The sequence below is a fragment of the Macaca fascicularis genome, chromosome 1 (genome assembly GCF_037993035.2).
Source record: "Macaca fascicularis isolate 582-1 chromosome 1, T2T-MFA8v1.1".
NCBI lineage: Eukaryota > Metazoa > Chordata > Mammalia > Primates > Cercopithecidae > Macaca > Macaca fascicularis.
This window is the reverse complement of record NC_088375.1, coordinates 117,340,044-117,356,100: the sequence shown is the minus strand read 5'-3', so window position 1 is coordinate 117,356,100 and position 16,057 is coordinate 117,340,044. Positions and strand designations below refer to the sequence as shown.

At 42.2% G+C, this 16,057-nt stretch overlaps 1 protein-coding gene across 2 annotated transcripts in view; it reads left to right on the top strand.

The window, feature by feature from the left end:
- The first annotated feature begins 12,002 nt into the window (after positions 1–12,002).
- TTF2 (transcription termination factor 2) overlaps positions 12,003–16,057 on the top strand; it is a 45,912-nt gene continuing 41,857 nt past the window's right edge. For both annotated transcript variants that reach the window (XM_005542197.5, XM_005542196.5), the window contains exons 1-3: positions 12,003–12,052; positions 12,132–12,234; positions 14,028–14,114. In XM_005542197.5, the coding sequence (XP_005542254.3) occupies positions 12,025–12,052; positions 12,132–12,234; positions 14,028–14,114 (218 nt within the window). In that variant the 5' untranslated portion in view covers positions 12,003–12,024. The remainder of the gene's footprint in view (positions 12,053–12,131; positions 12,235–14,027; positions 14,115–16,057) is intronic.

Genomic DNA, 16,057 nt, shown 5'->3' with positions numbered 1-16,057 from the left:
CCCAAAGCCTCCATCTCCAAATACCATCACACTGGGGGCTAGGACTTCAATATATGAATTGTGGGGAACATCATTCAGACTACAGCCAAATTGACAGCATAATTAATGAACTGGACTGTGGTTTGTCCTGTCCAAGGTGTGCACTCTTCATGTCTGTTAACATAGTTCAGACGGAGTAAGTTATCTGAGTGCTACATGTTTGGCATTTTTTATTGTGCATGTATACACTTAGGTAGGAGGATGTACAACTCAAGAGCAAAACCAGTCAAGTGAACTGAGTAGAATTTCCCCAACTGCCACTTAGCAATGCTCCAGCTCTTCCATCAGAAATAGGCGATCACTGAAGTGTCAGAAATGGTGTCATCATGAAAGAGTGTAAGGATGGAAAGGGATTGCTTAAACATGCATGCGGAGCTCTGGGTGGGAATACAGAAAGCCTGGACACCTCCTCCTCCACAGCTGATCATTAATGCTGTTTCTGTCTGCCCTGAACTCAAGGAGAAATGTGGAGGGTTGAGCAGGGAGGAAGTGGGGAAAGCAGGAGAAAAAGAGAAACAAGAGAGAACAAAAAGCGACAATTAGCACATAAAAGCGAGAAGGCAGAAATAAAAGCCAACAAATCACAGAAAAAAGAACTGACCAGCCTCTGCCCCACCCAGCTCTGCTCTGGGGCTCAAGTGGGTCTCTCTGATCCACCGTGCCAGCAGCGCTCACAGCCCCCGAAGAAACTGTTGGCCCAGAGAAGGAAGAAGGCTGAGTGCTTGCAGGAAGAAACCCTTCAGACACCATGGGAGGCAGCAAGCCCCACCACACTGAGGCAAGGCGTCACTGTCTCTGTGGGACAGCAGACAGGATAAGTCCTGTCTTACTGTGTGTGGAAAGAGGTGTGTGGGCTTCCGCTTAGAGTTAGGTGGAAGTTCAGCCTGAAAGGGAGGGTGAGAAAGTACTAAAGAGGAACAGAAGAGCTGAGAGGAGCTAGATCTTTTCAAGGGGATGTCTGCTTCTGCACCACGTGACAGTGGAGGATGCCTTGGATCTTCATCAAAAGAGGCAACTTCCTCTTCTCCTTGAGAGACAGAGCAAATCCCTCATTTACAACACAGAACCTTCCTAGCCTTCATCCAAATGCATGTAAACCTTGAGAGAGCACCAAGAGGGAGAGGAAGGAGTCGACAGATTCTATAAGAAGTGAGACGTGACAGATATTGTGAGGCAAATCGACGCAGGAGATGGTGGTGTGACTGAATGAATCACTAGCCTAGTGTGAGGCAAGGGCCTCTGTTCTGAAGAGCCACCCCCCTGAGGCCTCTGGGCTGCTTCCTGTGCTGCTCACCAAGCAAATGCCATGCCAGACTAGGTGTGGTGGCTCACGCCTGTAATCCCAGCACTTTGGGGGGCCGAGGCGGGCAAATCACCTGAGGTCAGGAGTTCGAGACCAGCCTGGCCAACACAGTGAAACCCCATTCCTACTAAAAATACAAAAATTGGCTGGGCGTGGTGGCGCACACTTGTAATCCCAGCTACTCAGGAGGCTGAGGTGGGAGAATCACTTGAACCCGGGAGGCGGAGGTTGCAGTGAGTCGAGATGGTGCCATTGCACTCCAGCCTGGGTGACAGAGTGAGACTCTGTCTCAAAAAAAAAAAAAAAAAAAAAAAAAAGAAAATGCCATGCCAAGTTAAACTCATTTTCTTTTCTGATATGCTGCTTTCTGCTAGGCTGGTAAGTCATGGGACGGCTATATCTGTATGTATGAACTGCAGCAAGGCCTTTGAACAAGAGGAACAACATGCACACTACGTGACTGCATGCTTGAGTGAATGACCATACCCAAGGCGTAAAGACCATGGCGCCATGTTTACCTGGAGGGCCTCTCTCCAGGTCTTGCTAAAGCACTCTGCCTTGTTGGGCATTTTTATTGGCAACTTGGAAGAAGGGAAAGAGAGCAGGCTTGTCAAGTGTTCAGTTGACACAGAATTAGGAGATGGCACTAATAAGTCAGTTGACAGGAACAAGATTCAAAGAGATTTAGATAACCTAGAATAATGAATCAAAATTAACATGAAATATAGTTAAGTTTAGGCAATTAGGTGCACCAAGTAGGGGAGATGAGCTCATGCATGAAAAATGAAAACAGTAGGTTTTGGTTGATTGCAGACTTGATATACATTATTAGCATAACATATTTATTTAAAAACAGTGAAAAAAATTTGGAGTTTTACACTGCATATATAAAATGGTCATATCCAAAATAAAGGAGATAATTACCCCACGGTATTTTTCATATCGCATTCTCTTTGGGATGCCTCAAATTAAGCATACATTCATCAAAAAATACTGGAGAAACCCCATCTCTACTAAAAATACAAAAATTAGCCAGGTGTGGTGGCATATGCCTATAATCCCAGCTACTCGGGAGGCTGAGACAGGAGAATCGCTTGAACCCAGGAGGCAGAGGTTGCAGTGAGCTGAGATCGTGCCACTGCACTCCAGCCTGGGCAACAGAGCGAGACTGTCTCAAAAAAGAAAAAACAAAATACTGGTGAGGGGGTGTCGGGGGGAGAAAAGTAATTGATGCAGTTGGACAAGTTTCTCTGGGGAAAGAGAATGCATGTGAAGTGCAGAGAGGATGAAGTAGTCATATTCATATATTTTAAAGTGATGTAAAAATGGATCAGGTGTATTTTGTTTAACTCCAGATGACAAGAAAGTAGAAGTTTCAGACAGAAAGATTTCTGCTCAATATGCATTAGAATTAACTGACATTTTGACACACTCAAAGCGAACTTGTTATAAACAGAAGTTTCTATGCTGAATCCATTAGGGACGCTGTGGAAGGGATTTGGGAGGACACATTAGGTGGCTTTAGGGTTCCTTCTACCCTGTGATTTCATCCATTCCATTTAACAGATACGTATGCAATGTTTACATGCTGTGTATACAGTCATTAGTGAGGCAAAGAGAAATAAGTCCCTGCTTTTTTGGCACTTACATGTATAGTCTATGGGGAAGACAGACAATGAACAAGTCAACAGACAACTATGAAATAAATGTTATGTGGAAAGCAAACCGGGTACTGAGAGAGAACAAGGAAGAACCTTTGTAGATAAAGTAGTCAGGGCAAGGCTCACTGAGATGGTGCTTGCTGAGACCTAAGGATGAAGGGCTAAGGTTTTAAAGAACTGAGGAAAGCATTCCAGGCAGAAAGCACAATATAAATGCAGGCCTTAGGGTAATATGAAGCTTGGCACACTGAGGAACAGAAAACAGGTTAGGGCGGCTGCAATATAATGGTTGGGGAGTGGGATGGCTGTCTGTGAGAGGGGAAGCAGGTAGGGCCAGATCATGCAATGCCCATAGGAACCAAAAGGATGACTTCACCTTTTTCTCTAAGTGTAATAGAAAGTCACTGAAGAGTTATAAGCAGAGTAACAGAACCTGATTCATGTTTTAAAAGGTTGACGAGTTCTTTAAGGCCATTTTCATACTAAAAAATAGCAGCAAAAACCAGAGGCTGCTCTGCTCTGGCTCCCAGGCTAACTCAGAAAGGAAAAGGAGGGAGAACCAGGAAGAACTCTGCCAGAGTTTTCTCAGCTACTAAGATCCCAGCATCCAAGGAGGCTCACAAACTTCATGGCAAAAGTCTTCAGAGCATTGGGTAGTATTGTCTACGCTCAACTTGAGAACCTGGAATCCACCTTAGTGCCATTTGTTGCTTTCCAGAAGAAATGCAACTCAGAAACAAAAAGAAAAGAAAACCAAACAAACAAAAAGAGGCCTGCTGCAGTGGCTCACGCCTGTAGTCCCAGCACGCTGGGAGGCCAAGGTGGGCGATCACTTGAGGCTGGGAGTTCGAGACCAGCCTGGCTAACACGGTGAAGCCCCGTCTCTACTAAAAATACAAAAATGAGCCAGGCATCGTGGCATGCGCCTATAATCCCAGCTACTCGGGAGGCTGAGGCAGAATTGCTGAAGCCTGGGAGGCGAAGATTGTAGTGAACCGAGATCACACCACTGCATTCCAGCCTTCGCGACAGAGTGAGACTCTGTCTCAAAAAACAAGGGGGGAAAAAAAAAAGAAAGAAAGAAATACAACTCAGGGTGGCCACCAGAAAACAAGTACATAGCCAGTGGAGGCCTTGAGGCTCAAGGTTATCTTGAATGTGTAAAGCGGCGAAGGTTTTAGGGAACAAATGAGTAATGAGGGTTGAGAAGAAGGTTAGAATTAAGTAGAATAACTAGTATAGGGTTAAGGGGAAGAGGGAATAAACAGCTTGGTATAAAACTTGAATCAGATACCAAAAAATTGGGTAGGAGGGCATGAAGCAAATAAAAGAAAGAAAGGATTAATTAGAGGAAGGTTAGGATTGAATAGCTAGGATGAGAACTAGGCAAGTTTAAGAGCTGTTCTGATGAAGGTACAGAGACGTGGCGCCTATGACTACTCTACTGCTGATAGTATAATACCATTATATGCCATATAAAACAATGGGAGAAAAAGAAGAAAAGAACACCAATAATCCTACCATCTTAAATAAGCATTGTTATTCTTATTTTGGTACATCCTCTTTGTTATTGTTTTCTATGTGTTTGCGTTTAATATCTTTATTGGATTTTTAAAAATCAGAGCAATACATGCTAGTTGTAGAAATAAAAACTGCACCAATCTCCCAACCCAACCTCCCAGAGGTATATAAATGGGATCATACAATATGCAGTCTTGAAAGTTAATAGTTTGTTGTGACTAAACATATTTTTCATGTCAGGTGCGATGGCACACACCTATGATCCCAGCCCTTTGGGAGGCCAACGTGCCAGATTGCTTGAGCTCAGGAGTTTGAGACCAGCCTGGGCAACATAGTGAAACCTTGTCTCTACAAAAAATATGAAAATTAGCCAGCTGTGGTAGTGTGCTCTGGTAGTCCCAGTTACTTGGGAGGCTGGAGTGGGAAGACTATTGGACCCTGGGAGATGGAGGCTGCTGTGAGCTAAGATCGCACCACTTCCAGCCTGAGGGACTGAGTGAGACCCTGTCTCAAAAAAAAAAAAAAAAAAAAAAAAAAAAAAATTGACATGACTATAGTCATAGTACATAGTACATTGTATAATGTTTGTTACTTAACATTATACAAACGATTACTATGTCTTTCATCTCTTTGTATTAATAATAATTAATGTCATTTTAACTTAGGTTTAAGTTCCATACAAACATTAAAGAGACTTTCAAGACCATTTAAAAAGAGGAAGATGATGGCTAAAAAGCACATGAAAGAGTGCCACATCAATAGAAAAATCCAAATTAAAAAAAAAAAAATCAGATACCACTTCACACCTACTAAAAAATGCACACAATAACAAGCATTGTCGAGGATGCGAAGAACTGGGAACCCTCATACGTGGCTGGTGGAAATATAAAATGGTATAGCCACTTCAGAAAGTGGTTTAGCAATTTCTTAAAAAGTTAAAACTAACCATATGACCTAGCAATTCCACTCATAGTTATCTGCCAAAGAGAAATGAGAGCAAATGTTCATATAAAGACTTTAACATTAGGCCAGGTGTGGTGGCTCATGCCTGTAATCCCAGCACTTAGGGAAGCTGAGGCAGAGAGATTACCTGAGGTCAGGAGTTTGAGACCAGCTTGGCCAACATGGTGAAACCCCATCTCTACTAAAAATACAAAAATTAGCTGGACATGGTGGCTCAAGCCTATAATCCCAGCTACTCGGGAGGCTGAGGCAGGAGAATCATTTGAACCCAGGAGGAGGAGGTTGCAGTGAGCTGAGATCACGCCACTGCCTCCAGCCTGACGGAGCAAGACTCCATTTTAAAAAAAACAAAACCAAAAACAAAACAGACTTTAACATTAATGTTCATAGCAATATTATTCCTAATAACTCCAAAGGAAAATGATCTAAATGTCCACCAACTGGTGAGTGAACACAGTGGAATACTACTCAGCAATAAAAAGGAGTGAAATACTGATATATGTGCAACATGGATAAACCTCAAAAGCATTATGTAAGTGAAAGAAGACAGAGGCGAGAGTCTACATATTACATGACTCTATTATATGAAATGTCCAGAAAAGGCAAACTTATAAAGACAGAAAGCATATCAGATGTTGCCTTGGGACTAGCTGGGGGTGGCAGTTGGAATTGACTACACACAGCTTTGAGGAAAGTTTTTGAATGATAGAAATGTTTTAAAACTGGATTCTGGTGGTGATGGCACAACTTCATAAATTTACTTAAGAAGTGAATTGTGGGCTGGGCGTGGTAGCTCACACCTGTAATCCCAGCAATTTGAGAGGCTGAGGTGGGTGGATTACCTGAGTTCAGGAGTTCGAGACCAGCCTGGCCAACATGGTGAAACCCCATCTCTACTAAAAATACAAAAATGAGCCAGGCGTGGTGGCGGGCACCTGTAATCCCAGCTACTTGGGAGGCTGAGGCAGGAGAATCACTTGAACCCAGGAGGCAGAGGTTGCAGTGAGCCAAGATCATGCCACTGCACTCCAGCCTGGCAACATAGCAAGACTCTGTCTCAAAAAAAAAAAAAAAAAAAAAAACCAAACAAACAAAAAAAGAATTGTGGCCAGGCATGGTGGCTCAAGCCTGTAATTCCAGCACTTTGGGGGCCCAAGGCAAGCAGATCACCTGAGGTCAGGAGTTCAACAGCCTGGCCAACATGGTGAAACCCCATCTCTACTAAAAATACAAAAATTAGCTGAGCGCGGTGGCACAAGCCTATAATCCCAGCTACTCAGGAGGCTGAGGCAGGAGAATCACTTGAACACAAGAGGCAGAGGTTGCAGTGAGCCAAGATCCCACCATTGCACTCCACTCTAGCATGGGCGACAGACCAAGACTCCATTTATATATATATATATGTATGTATATGAAGAATTGCACATTTACAAAAAAAAAAAAAAAAAAAGAAGACGAAGATGAAGAGCCTGCTTTGAACCACTTTTGGAATAATATTTCAAGAACAGTGAAATTTGGAATCTAATACTGAAAATATATTGGTACAACAAAAGAATTTGTAGTCTCTTGGCTTTACAAAATATAACCACATTTGTTTTCATTACAGTATCATCCTGATTGAGCCTATGTCAAAGGACAAGTTGAAAACAGTCATATGTTTGAAAGGCACGAAATGAAATGAAATGAAATTGAATTACCATTACCTATCTTCAAACAAAAAGAATGAAACAGAAGAGGGTGGGCCTCAGTTTGGTTTTTATGTTACTATGCTGCTACCTAGTGGTCATTTAGAAAATGGCAGGACTTGGGTTTTTGGTTTTTGTCTTGGATTTGTTTAGCCATGTCTGTACACCACAGCAAATACCTAAACGCTTACCGATGTGTGGGTTAAATATCTGAATGTATTGCTGAATAATTTATGCTTTATAAAAATACTATAGTGGCAAGAACTGGATTGAAAGTTTTGAAAAATGGCTTTTAGTCCCTGATCGGCTGGTGTCAGCTTTGTGACTTTGAGCCAGCTCAAAATTAATCCATGGGTACTATCCCGTTCCAAAGTTTTAGGAGCAGCTCTGTAAGGTCAGCTCCTTAACTGCTCTAAACTTTAGTATCTTCATCTTGAAAATCGGGATAAACAATCCCATCCCTAGGCTAGTTGTGACAATGAAATGTGACAATGCATATACAAGTACTATCTCAGAACACACCTCAGGAAAAGTTAGAATATGACTTTCCCTCTCAGAATGTGCCTAATGGGGAACAATCCTTTATCTGTCAATTAAAATTAGTTACTGCTTCCCATCGTATCCCAAAGCAACAAGCAAAAACACCAGAAATTCAGAAAAGTAAATATGATTCTTAAAATGATCTGCTGATTTGAAAAATAAATTTGAACAATTTAAAAAATAATCAATAAAGCATAGCAGCTGGAATTTTACAAATCACTTGAAACTTGGAAATGCTGATTATTTTAAAACAATAAGGTAGTGACTGAGATGTCAAAAGGTGAATGTTCTAGCTCATCCTCTCACCACTGGTATCTTATGGAGGTCTGACATGTTTAATGTATGCCAGTCAGCACAATGCTGACCACAGAAAGTATAATTCTCTCATTTTCCCAAGAATTAAGCCCCACTTTTTTTTTTTTTTTCTTTTGAGACGGAGTCTCGCTCTGTCGCCCAGGCTGGAGTGCAGTGGCCGGGTCTCGGCTCACTGCAAGCTCTGCCTCCCAGGTTTACGCCATCCTCCTGCCTCAGCCTCCCGAGTAGCTGGGACTACAGGCGCCCGCCACCTCACCCGGCTAGATTTTTTGTATTTTTTAGTAGAGACAGGGTTTCACCGTGCTAGCCAGGATGGTCTCGATCTCCTGACCTCGTGATCCGCCCGCCTGGGCCTCCCAAAGTGCTGGGATTACAGGCTTGAGCCACCGTGCCAGGCCAAGCCCTGCTTTTGTGGGGTTGGACTTGTTCCTGGGTGTGGTGGCTCACACCTGTAATCTCAGCACTTCGGGAGGATGAGGCAGGAAGACTGCTTGAGCCTAGTAGTTCGAGACCAGCCTGGGAAACACAGCAAGACCTCCTCTCTACAAAAAAAAAAAAAAAAAAAAGAAATCAAAGAATCAAAAAATTAGTTAGGTGTGGTGGCACATACCTGTGGTCCCAGCTACTCCAGAGGCTGAGGTGGGAGGATTGCTTAAGCTCCAGAGGTTGAGGCTACAGTGAGCTATGATTACACCACTGTACTCCAGTCAGTGGCAGAGCAAGACACTGTCTCAAAAAAGAAAAGAAAAATAAATAAAAACAAAATGAGTGTCTGCACTAGGCGGGAGCACAGTAGTTCAATCATGGCTCACAGAAGCTTCAACCTCCCTGGGCTCAGGTGATCCTCCCAAGTCAGCCTCCCAAGTAGCTGGGACCACAGGCGTGCTCCACCAAGCCCGGATAATTTCTGTATTTTTGTATTAGATGGAGTTTCACCATGTTGTCCAGGCTGGTCCCAAACTCCTGGATTCAAGCGATCTACCTGCCTCAGCCTCCCAAAATGCTGAGATTACAGGTATTAGCCACCTTGCCTGGCCCACCCTAGATTTTATTCAATATTTCACAGGTCAGAGAACTAGTTTTCTTCTGTAACTGAAGGGTTTCTACTACCATTTTATTTCTTCACCCATTAGGATATTTCCTTAGGATGCCAACATATCTAGATGACTAATTTTAGTTATTACTTTCCATGCAGCAGATAGATGTTTTGGCATTACTTAGTTTTGAAAACAGCTTTATTAAGGTATAATTTAGATATCACAGAATTCACCTATTTAAAGTGTAAAATTCGACGAGTACAGTAAATTTAATCAATTGTGCACCCATTACCACAGTCCAGTTTTAGAACAATTCCAACACATACTTTGCATTTGACCAGCTCCATACTGAAAAATTTCTTGGATAATTAACCTGTGCATTTTAAACCATCTAAATCTAGGACCCAGCCTAGACATTATTTTGAATAAATCAAGCTTTAAGGAAAAACAAACTCTAAACTTTACTCAAAATAGAGATCCATAAAGCACATTCTCCCAAAGTCTCTCCAGGGGTCTGTAGGCTAATTAAGAATACAAATTTAAAATATAAATGAAGAATAAAAAATAATACACATACACCAATACACATATGTATTTTGAAAAGTGTATATTGTATAATTCATTATAGTTTATTTCAATAGGCATACGTTTTTTTGTGTTTTTTTTAAGAGACAAGGTCTCACTCTGTCACCAAGGCTGGAGTGCAGTGGCATAATCACAGCTCACTGCAGCCTCGAACCTGTGGGCTCAAGCCATCCTCCCACCTCAGCCTTCTGAGTAGCCACGACCCCAGGTGCCCACCACCACACTCAACAGGCATAAAAATTACTTTTAAAAATGTTTCCAGTTATGACCATCTTTCATCCAATCTCAAACTTATTTTTTTCAATCTTTTAAATATGATGAGGTGGAATAAGTTGCCCAGAGACTTAACATTTTTATCTAGTATATTTTAAATTTATGGAAGAAATATTCCCCGTTTGTGATTTGGCTGTGCACACTTTTACCGGGTTGGACTGGAGATACTGACTTGGGTACTTGCAGAGGGGGTGCTTCTTCCTTAATGGGATATTTAAGAGGCCCCGATTTTGCCTTATTTTAAAAATTATTCAAGAAATAATTAATTACCATGCCCCTCTTTCTGCAAATCCTGTATTCATGGTGTACTACCTCCAACACAGCATCTATTAAACACGTACAAATACATCAATTGCAAGAATAACAATCTCGGAATAATGAAAATGCCTCTACCTGTTTTTTGTTCCTGTCTTATCTCTAAGTTCATCTAAGTTTCAGAAGGGTAGTTATGTATAAATGAACTCCACTTTGGAAATTCCATTTTTCTCTAGTCCTGGAGAGTTGCTTATAACTCCATTCATTTTGACATTTAAATACTATTTTATATTTTTATGTAAGTGTTCAATATGCACTAGTTCAGTCTCCTCAAAATACTGAGTAAGTTTCTTGTGGTTAGAATAGTTGTTTCAAACTTTGTGTGTGTAAATGAATAAATTTTACATTTCTCAAGCACCTAGTCCACATCGGGCATAAAAAAGCTATTTAACAAGTATTGTTTAATTAATAAATGATACCTCAGGTTTGTCTCCCTTTCTCTGGATCCCCATAAGATGTACGTTTATCACATCGCCGAGATTTCCTAGACATTACAGATTTTCTGTTCTACGGCCCCCATAAGAACAGTGCAGGTGCCACACCATATGTCTGGGACATATGGTCCTCAATAGCTGCAATATGAAACTATTTCTATTGCAATAAATCTGGTATCTATTCCTCTCTTTTTGTTTACTAATAGTTTTGATTACAACTTCAAATTTTAAAAATCGAGGATGAAGCTAAATAGAAGGGAACTGTCCCCTTTCTTCTATTTAACCTCATCTTCCACTTTCAAAATTACAAAAGAATATTAGTAAAAAAAAGTTTGACAGTACAAAATAATAAAGCAAAATTCGCCTTCACCAAAAGTCATCTATTTCCCCTTCCGTAGTTTCCACGTTGAGGCTGGTAACTCGGGGCTTCCACTCTGGGCGAGCCTAAAGAACATCCAGTACACACAGGTAGCAGCTGCGCGGGCCAAATGGCGCTGAGACCCGCGCACCTGTCCACGGACCAGCCCACTGGCCAACTCTTTGACCTTGGGTGAGTCTCTCAAATTTGAGTCTCCGGATCTTCCATAAAATGCTACCCATCTCATCAGGCTGAGTGAGGAGAGCCGTGTATGTGTAAACACTTTGTGAAATCTAAAGCACGAGGCAAACTTAAAGCATTGTTGGGGGGAGGGGGGTCCTAGAGAAGTCTTTGTGCCTGCCTATGAGAGCCTTTTCAGTTCTCCGCAGCAGCTTCCAGGGACTTCCCACCACCCCGGCCGCTCCGGCTCCTGCACCGCAAATCTCGCGGCTCCGCCTGCAGCTGCGGCTTCCCCCGGCCTCCCCGCCAGCGACTGAGCGAGGAGCCCAGCGCGCACGAGCGCCAGCCTGGCTCAGAGACGCCCGCGAAGCCAGGGCCTTTCAGCGCCTGCTAACTGGCGTTACCCCTAGGGCCGCCTCTCGGTTTTAAACGTAAACAAGAGCTGCCCTTCCCTCTTCCAAGACCTGCAAATCCATGATTCCTTTCCTCCGGAAACCCCGCCGCCTTCTAAGTTTCTCCCCAGCCTCAGCCACGCCCCAGCCAGCAAATGCCGGGTCCTCCACGTCCGCTCGCTTAGTATTTGATTTCGGCGCGCGCCATACCTGAGGGCGGCTGTGATTGGTTGGAGGTTAGCGAAGTTCCTATATGATTGGCTGATGGCGGGTAGGATGGAAGAAGGCCAAGGGCGGAGAATTGTGGGCGGGATTAAGACTGCAAGAGCTGAGTGATGGTTGGTTCCTGAACAAAGAGGGCGGAGTAAAAGGCGGAAGCAGAATTTGGGGCGGGGCCTTGTGGAACTTGGGAGACCCAGCGAGATGGAAGTAGTTAGGTGTCCGGAGCACGGTAAGGGGCCAGGGTCTCAGCGTCCCCTGGGGCCTGTTAATTTAGCGTGGCGTAATCGTTCACTTTCTTCTCCCTTCAGGGACTTTCTGCTTTCTTAAGACCGGCGTCCGCGATGGCCCGAATAAAGGAAAGAGCTTCTACGTGTGCCGGGCAGACACGTGCAGCTTCGTGCGGGCCACCGAGTAGGTCTCGACCTGGGCCCCACTCCCTGTGGCTGCCCGGGGCCTCCCAAGAGGAGCTGCCGGCTCCCCGCTGTTGGGGGCCACAGAGACGAGGAGTGGTGGGGCCCTGGTCTGCGTTGTCAGGACCCTTTAAGCAGTTGGTGATCCCAGGGCAGCGTGGCGTGTTTGGAAGACGCCCAGCTAATTCTGGCTGTGTGACCCGAGGCTGGTTACTCTCCCTCTCTGGGCCGATGGTTTCCCTACCTGTAAAATTGAAGATCGGTGTTTTCCAGCTCTGGGTTTCTATTCACCTGACAGGACTTAACCACTCCCTTCTTCTGCTCAGACAGTCCCTCCCCCTTTAAAGGAGTAAGGACACACAGCAGACATGGTGGAAAATAATTTATCTGTGTTTTGCACTAGTTTTAGGCCCGACTGTTTTTTTAAATGTTTGAGCTTAAAACACTCTAGTGATTAGTTGTTAGCCTTTTTATTTTAAAATAGGAGTCTCTGCATCTAAATGGTGAAATTGATAATTCAAAGAAATTAGCGCTGGAAGAAACAACGGAGGGCCTGGCGCGGTGTGTGAGGCCTGTGATCCCAGCACTTTGGGAGTCCAAGGCGAGCGAATCGCTTGAGCCTAGGAGTTCGAAACCAGCCTGGGCAACATGGTGAAACCCCGTCTCTACAAAAAATTTAAAAAAAAAATTGGGCATGGTATCACACGCCTGTAGTCCCAGATACTCGTGAGGCTGAGGTGGGAGGAGAGAGTCAGAAATGTTAAGCATCTTCTCTAAAGTGAGGAAAGTTAATAGTTTGTCAAGTGTTAATGTTTTCACAATACCAAGTGTCTACATCTTCTATGTGAATTTTAAAACTACCATCACATCATTAAACGTTTGCTCTCTATTCAGCGGAACTTGTTAGAGAAAAGTTATTTTTCCACGTGTCAGATGTAAAGTACATAATGGATATCAGTATTAGAAAAGTGTCCTTTCAACATGTACACTAACTTCCCATGTTTCTGTTTCATGAGTTAGATGATTTACACTGAGCCTGTCAGGTCAAGTTTTGTGAGATAGAAGCATTTTTATGTTTGCAGGAATTCAGCATTAATGGTGGCATAAGATTTGGTTTTACATTAAGAGAAACACTCTTATTTAGGTCCCATCTACACAAATGCTTTGCTATACAAACTAGTACAGTGGTATTTGAAGACAATTATTTGATAAACTTGATTTATTTGGAATATATCTGATAACCAAAATATAGGCCAAAAAAGTGCCATAGGTATAGGAGAGTACTTTAAACTTTCACTCAAACCTGTTTACTCTCAAATGTTATATATATTTAAATTTTTTCATAGTAAGTTGGGAGTGATTAAAAAACTTACCCAAAACAAGAAGCATATAGGACATATTATTAGAGGTAGGCATGTGAATAACACTAATTGACAGCTCTCAGGGAAAGCATGAAGGAAGAGCCTGGGGAAAATTCATACAGGGCCTCAGCCAGCCCTAATTATGTCATTCATAGGGGGATCTCAGTGTAGAGGTTATACAGTGCAGTGTAATTTTAAACTTTTGAGTCATCAAGAAATAGTTATGCTTTATTTGAGAAAGTGGGTAAAGATGAAAGCTAGGGACCCCTTCCCCAAAGGAATGCCCACAGCCGTGATAATGAGTGGGAATTACAAACCCAGTAGAGGTTATACATAGATTCTTGATGTAAAAGCCTATAGTTTTGGTTTGACTTTAGGATATTGATCTCTGTTCCTGACCTAAAAATGTTTTCAACTTTTTTCTTTTCTCTAGCATTCCTGTTTCTCATTGCTTATTGCATGAGGACTTTGTGGTAGAGCTTCAGGGTTTGCTTCTGCCACAGGACAAGAAAGAATACAGGTAAGGGTCCAAAAGGAACATCTAAGTATATTTGCTTTTTTTTTCTCCCTGAAAGAGTTGCAGCCAGGTATGTATTAGGATTGTTCTTTAAAAGTCATTTTAAAAAAACAAACAAAATTTGTGTATGTATTAAGTGTCTTTTGGGCTGTCACTCCATAACTGCTGAGCAACTAGTTAATCTGAGAAGTCTGATTTCTAGTAATTTTCATGTAAATGGCTCCACAATCATCCCTCTCCAACTGTCAAGTAGCTTATAATGTCAGCTGACCATTGGCCACTAACTTGCAGTTAACTTGTCAACCTTCCAATTCCGATAATAGAACAAGGTAATGGGTAAAAATGGCTGACAGATATTTAGTACTCAATAAATGTTAGTTTCCTTTCCTTTCTATGGGAATTTGGGAAGGGCAGAGAAGTCTATAGAGATGGGAGATATCTGTCATGAGTATTTAAAGATAAAGGAGGAATTCCCTAAGTGTTACAGAGAGGTCATATTTAATGGATTAATATATTGCGTTAGAGTACTGAGGCGTGAATTAGCATGGCGTTTTCAGGGAAAATTTGAACAGAGACTTTAGGAGATAAGGCTGGTCAGGAAGGTAGGGGTCAGGATGTGATAGTCTTTGTGTGATATTCTATGCACTTCAGAATTTATATATTCTAGATCCCCCCCCACCCAATTGAAGGCATTTGAGTACCACCTACAATTTTTACATACCTGAGTACTGTTCATACTTCTATTTTTCTTAATTTAGTTATGTGTATAGTAAGATACACAAGTCTTAAGTTTTCAGCCAGTTGAGTTTTGAGAATGTATGTACCTGCTCATAAAACCAAGCTCCGAGTCAAACTATTACCCCAATAAGTGCCATCAGTCCCCTTCAAGTTAATTTCAACCCTCCCATCTCTACCCCCATCAGCAATCACTGTTCTGATTTTTATCTCTTTAGATGTGTTTTGATTGTTCTTGAATGTTATATAAATGAAATCCTACTGCATGTACTCTTCTGTGTCTGACTTCTTTTACTTAACAATGTGTGAAATTTATGTAATATGTATCAGGAATTCATTTTTATTGTGGAGTTGAATTTCATTTATAAATGCACCACTTTGTTTCTTGTGCCTATTTGCCATCAGAAAATCTCAACGTATCTGTTTAAATCTTTTGTCCTTTTTTTTGCATTGAAATTTGTATCAAGTAGTTTTAGATTCACATACAGTTGTAAGGAATAATGCAGAGTTATCCCCTATAGACTTTATCCAGTTTCCCCCAGTGGTGACATTTGCAAGGTTTAGAAATATATCACTAACAGAATATTAATATTGGTAAAACCCACCAGTTTTATTGGTAAAGGTAGTTTTACTTGAATTAATTTATATGTGTATGTGTGTGTGTATTTAAATCTATACAGTTTTATCCTGTTGAGTCATGTATCTACCACTACAGTCAAGGTACTGAAGAGTTCCATCACGGGACCTCTCTGTTGCCCTTTCTATAACCATACCCCCTTCCCTCCCTTCTACCCTCTTCACCCCGGCAATCAGGAATTTGTTCCTCATTTCTAAAATTCTGTCATTGCACAATTGTTACATAAATGGAATCATACAGTATAACTTTGGAGATCTTTGCCTGTTTTAAAAATTATGTTGTCTTTTTTTAAAACTGAGTTGGAAGCGTTCTTCATAAATTCTCTATACAGGTTAGGACAGGCATGGTGGCTCACGCCTGTCATCCCAGCACTTTGGAAGGCTGAAGTGGGCAGATCACTTGAGATTAGGAGCTCAAGACCAGCCTGGCCAGCCAACATGGTGAAACCCCATCTCTACTAAATAAAAGAAAGCAAAAAAAAAATTAGCCGGGCGTGGTGGCACACTCCTGAAGTCTCAGCTACTCGGGAGGCTGAGGCAGAAAAATCACTTGAATCTAGGAGGATTCAGTGAGC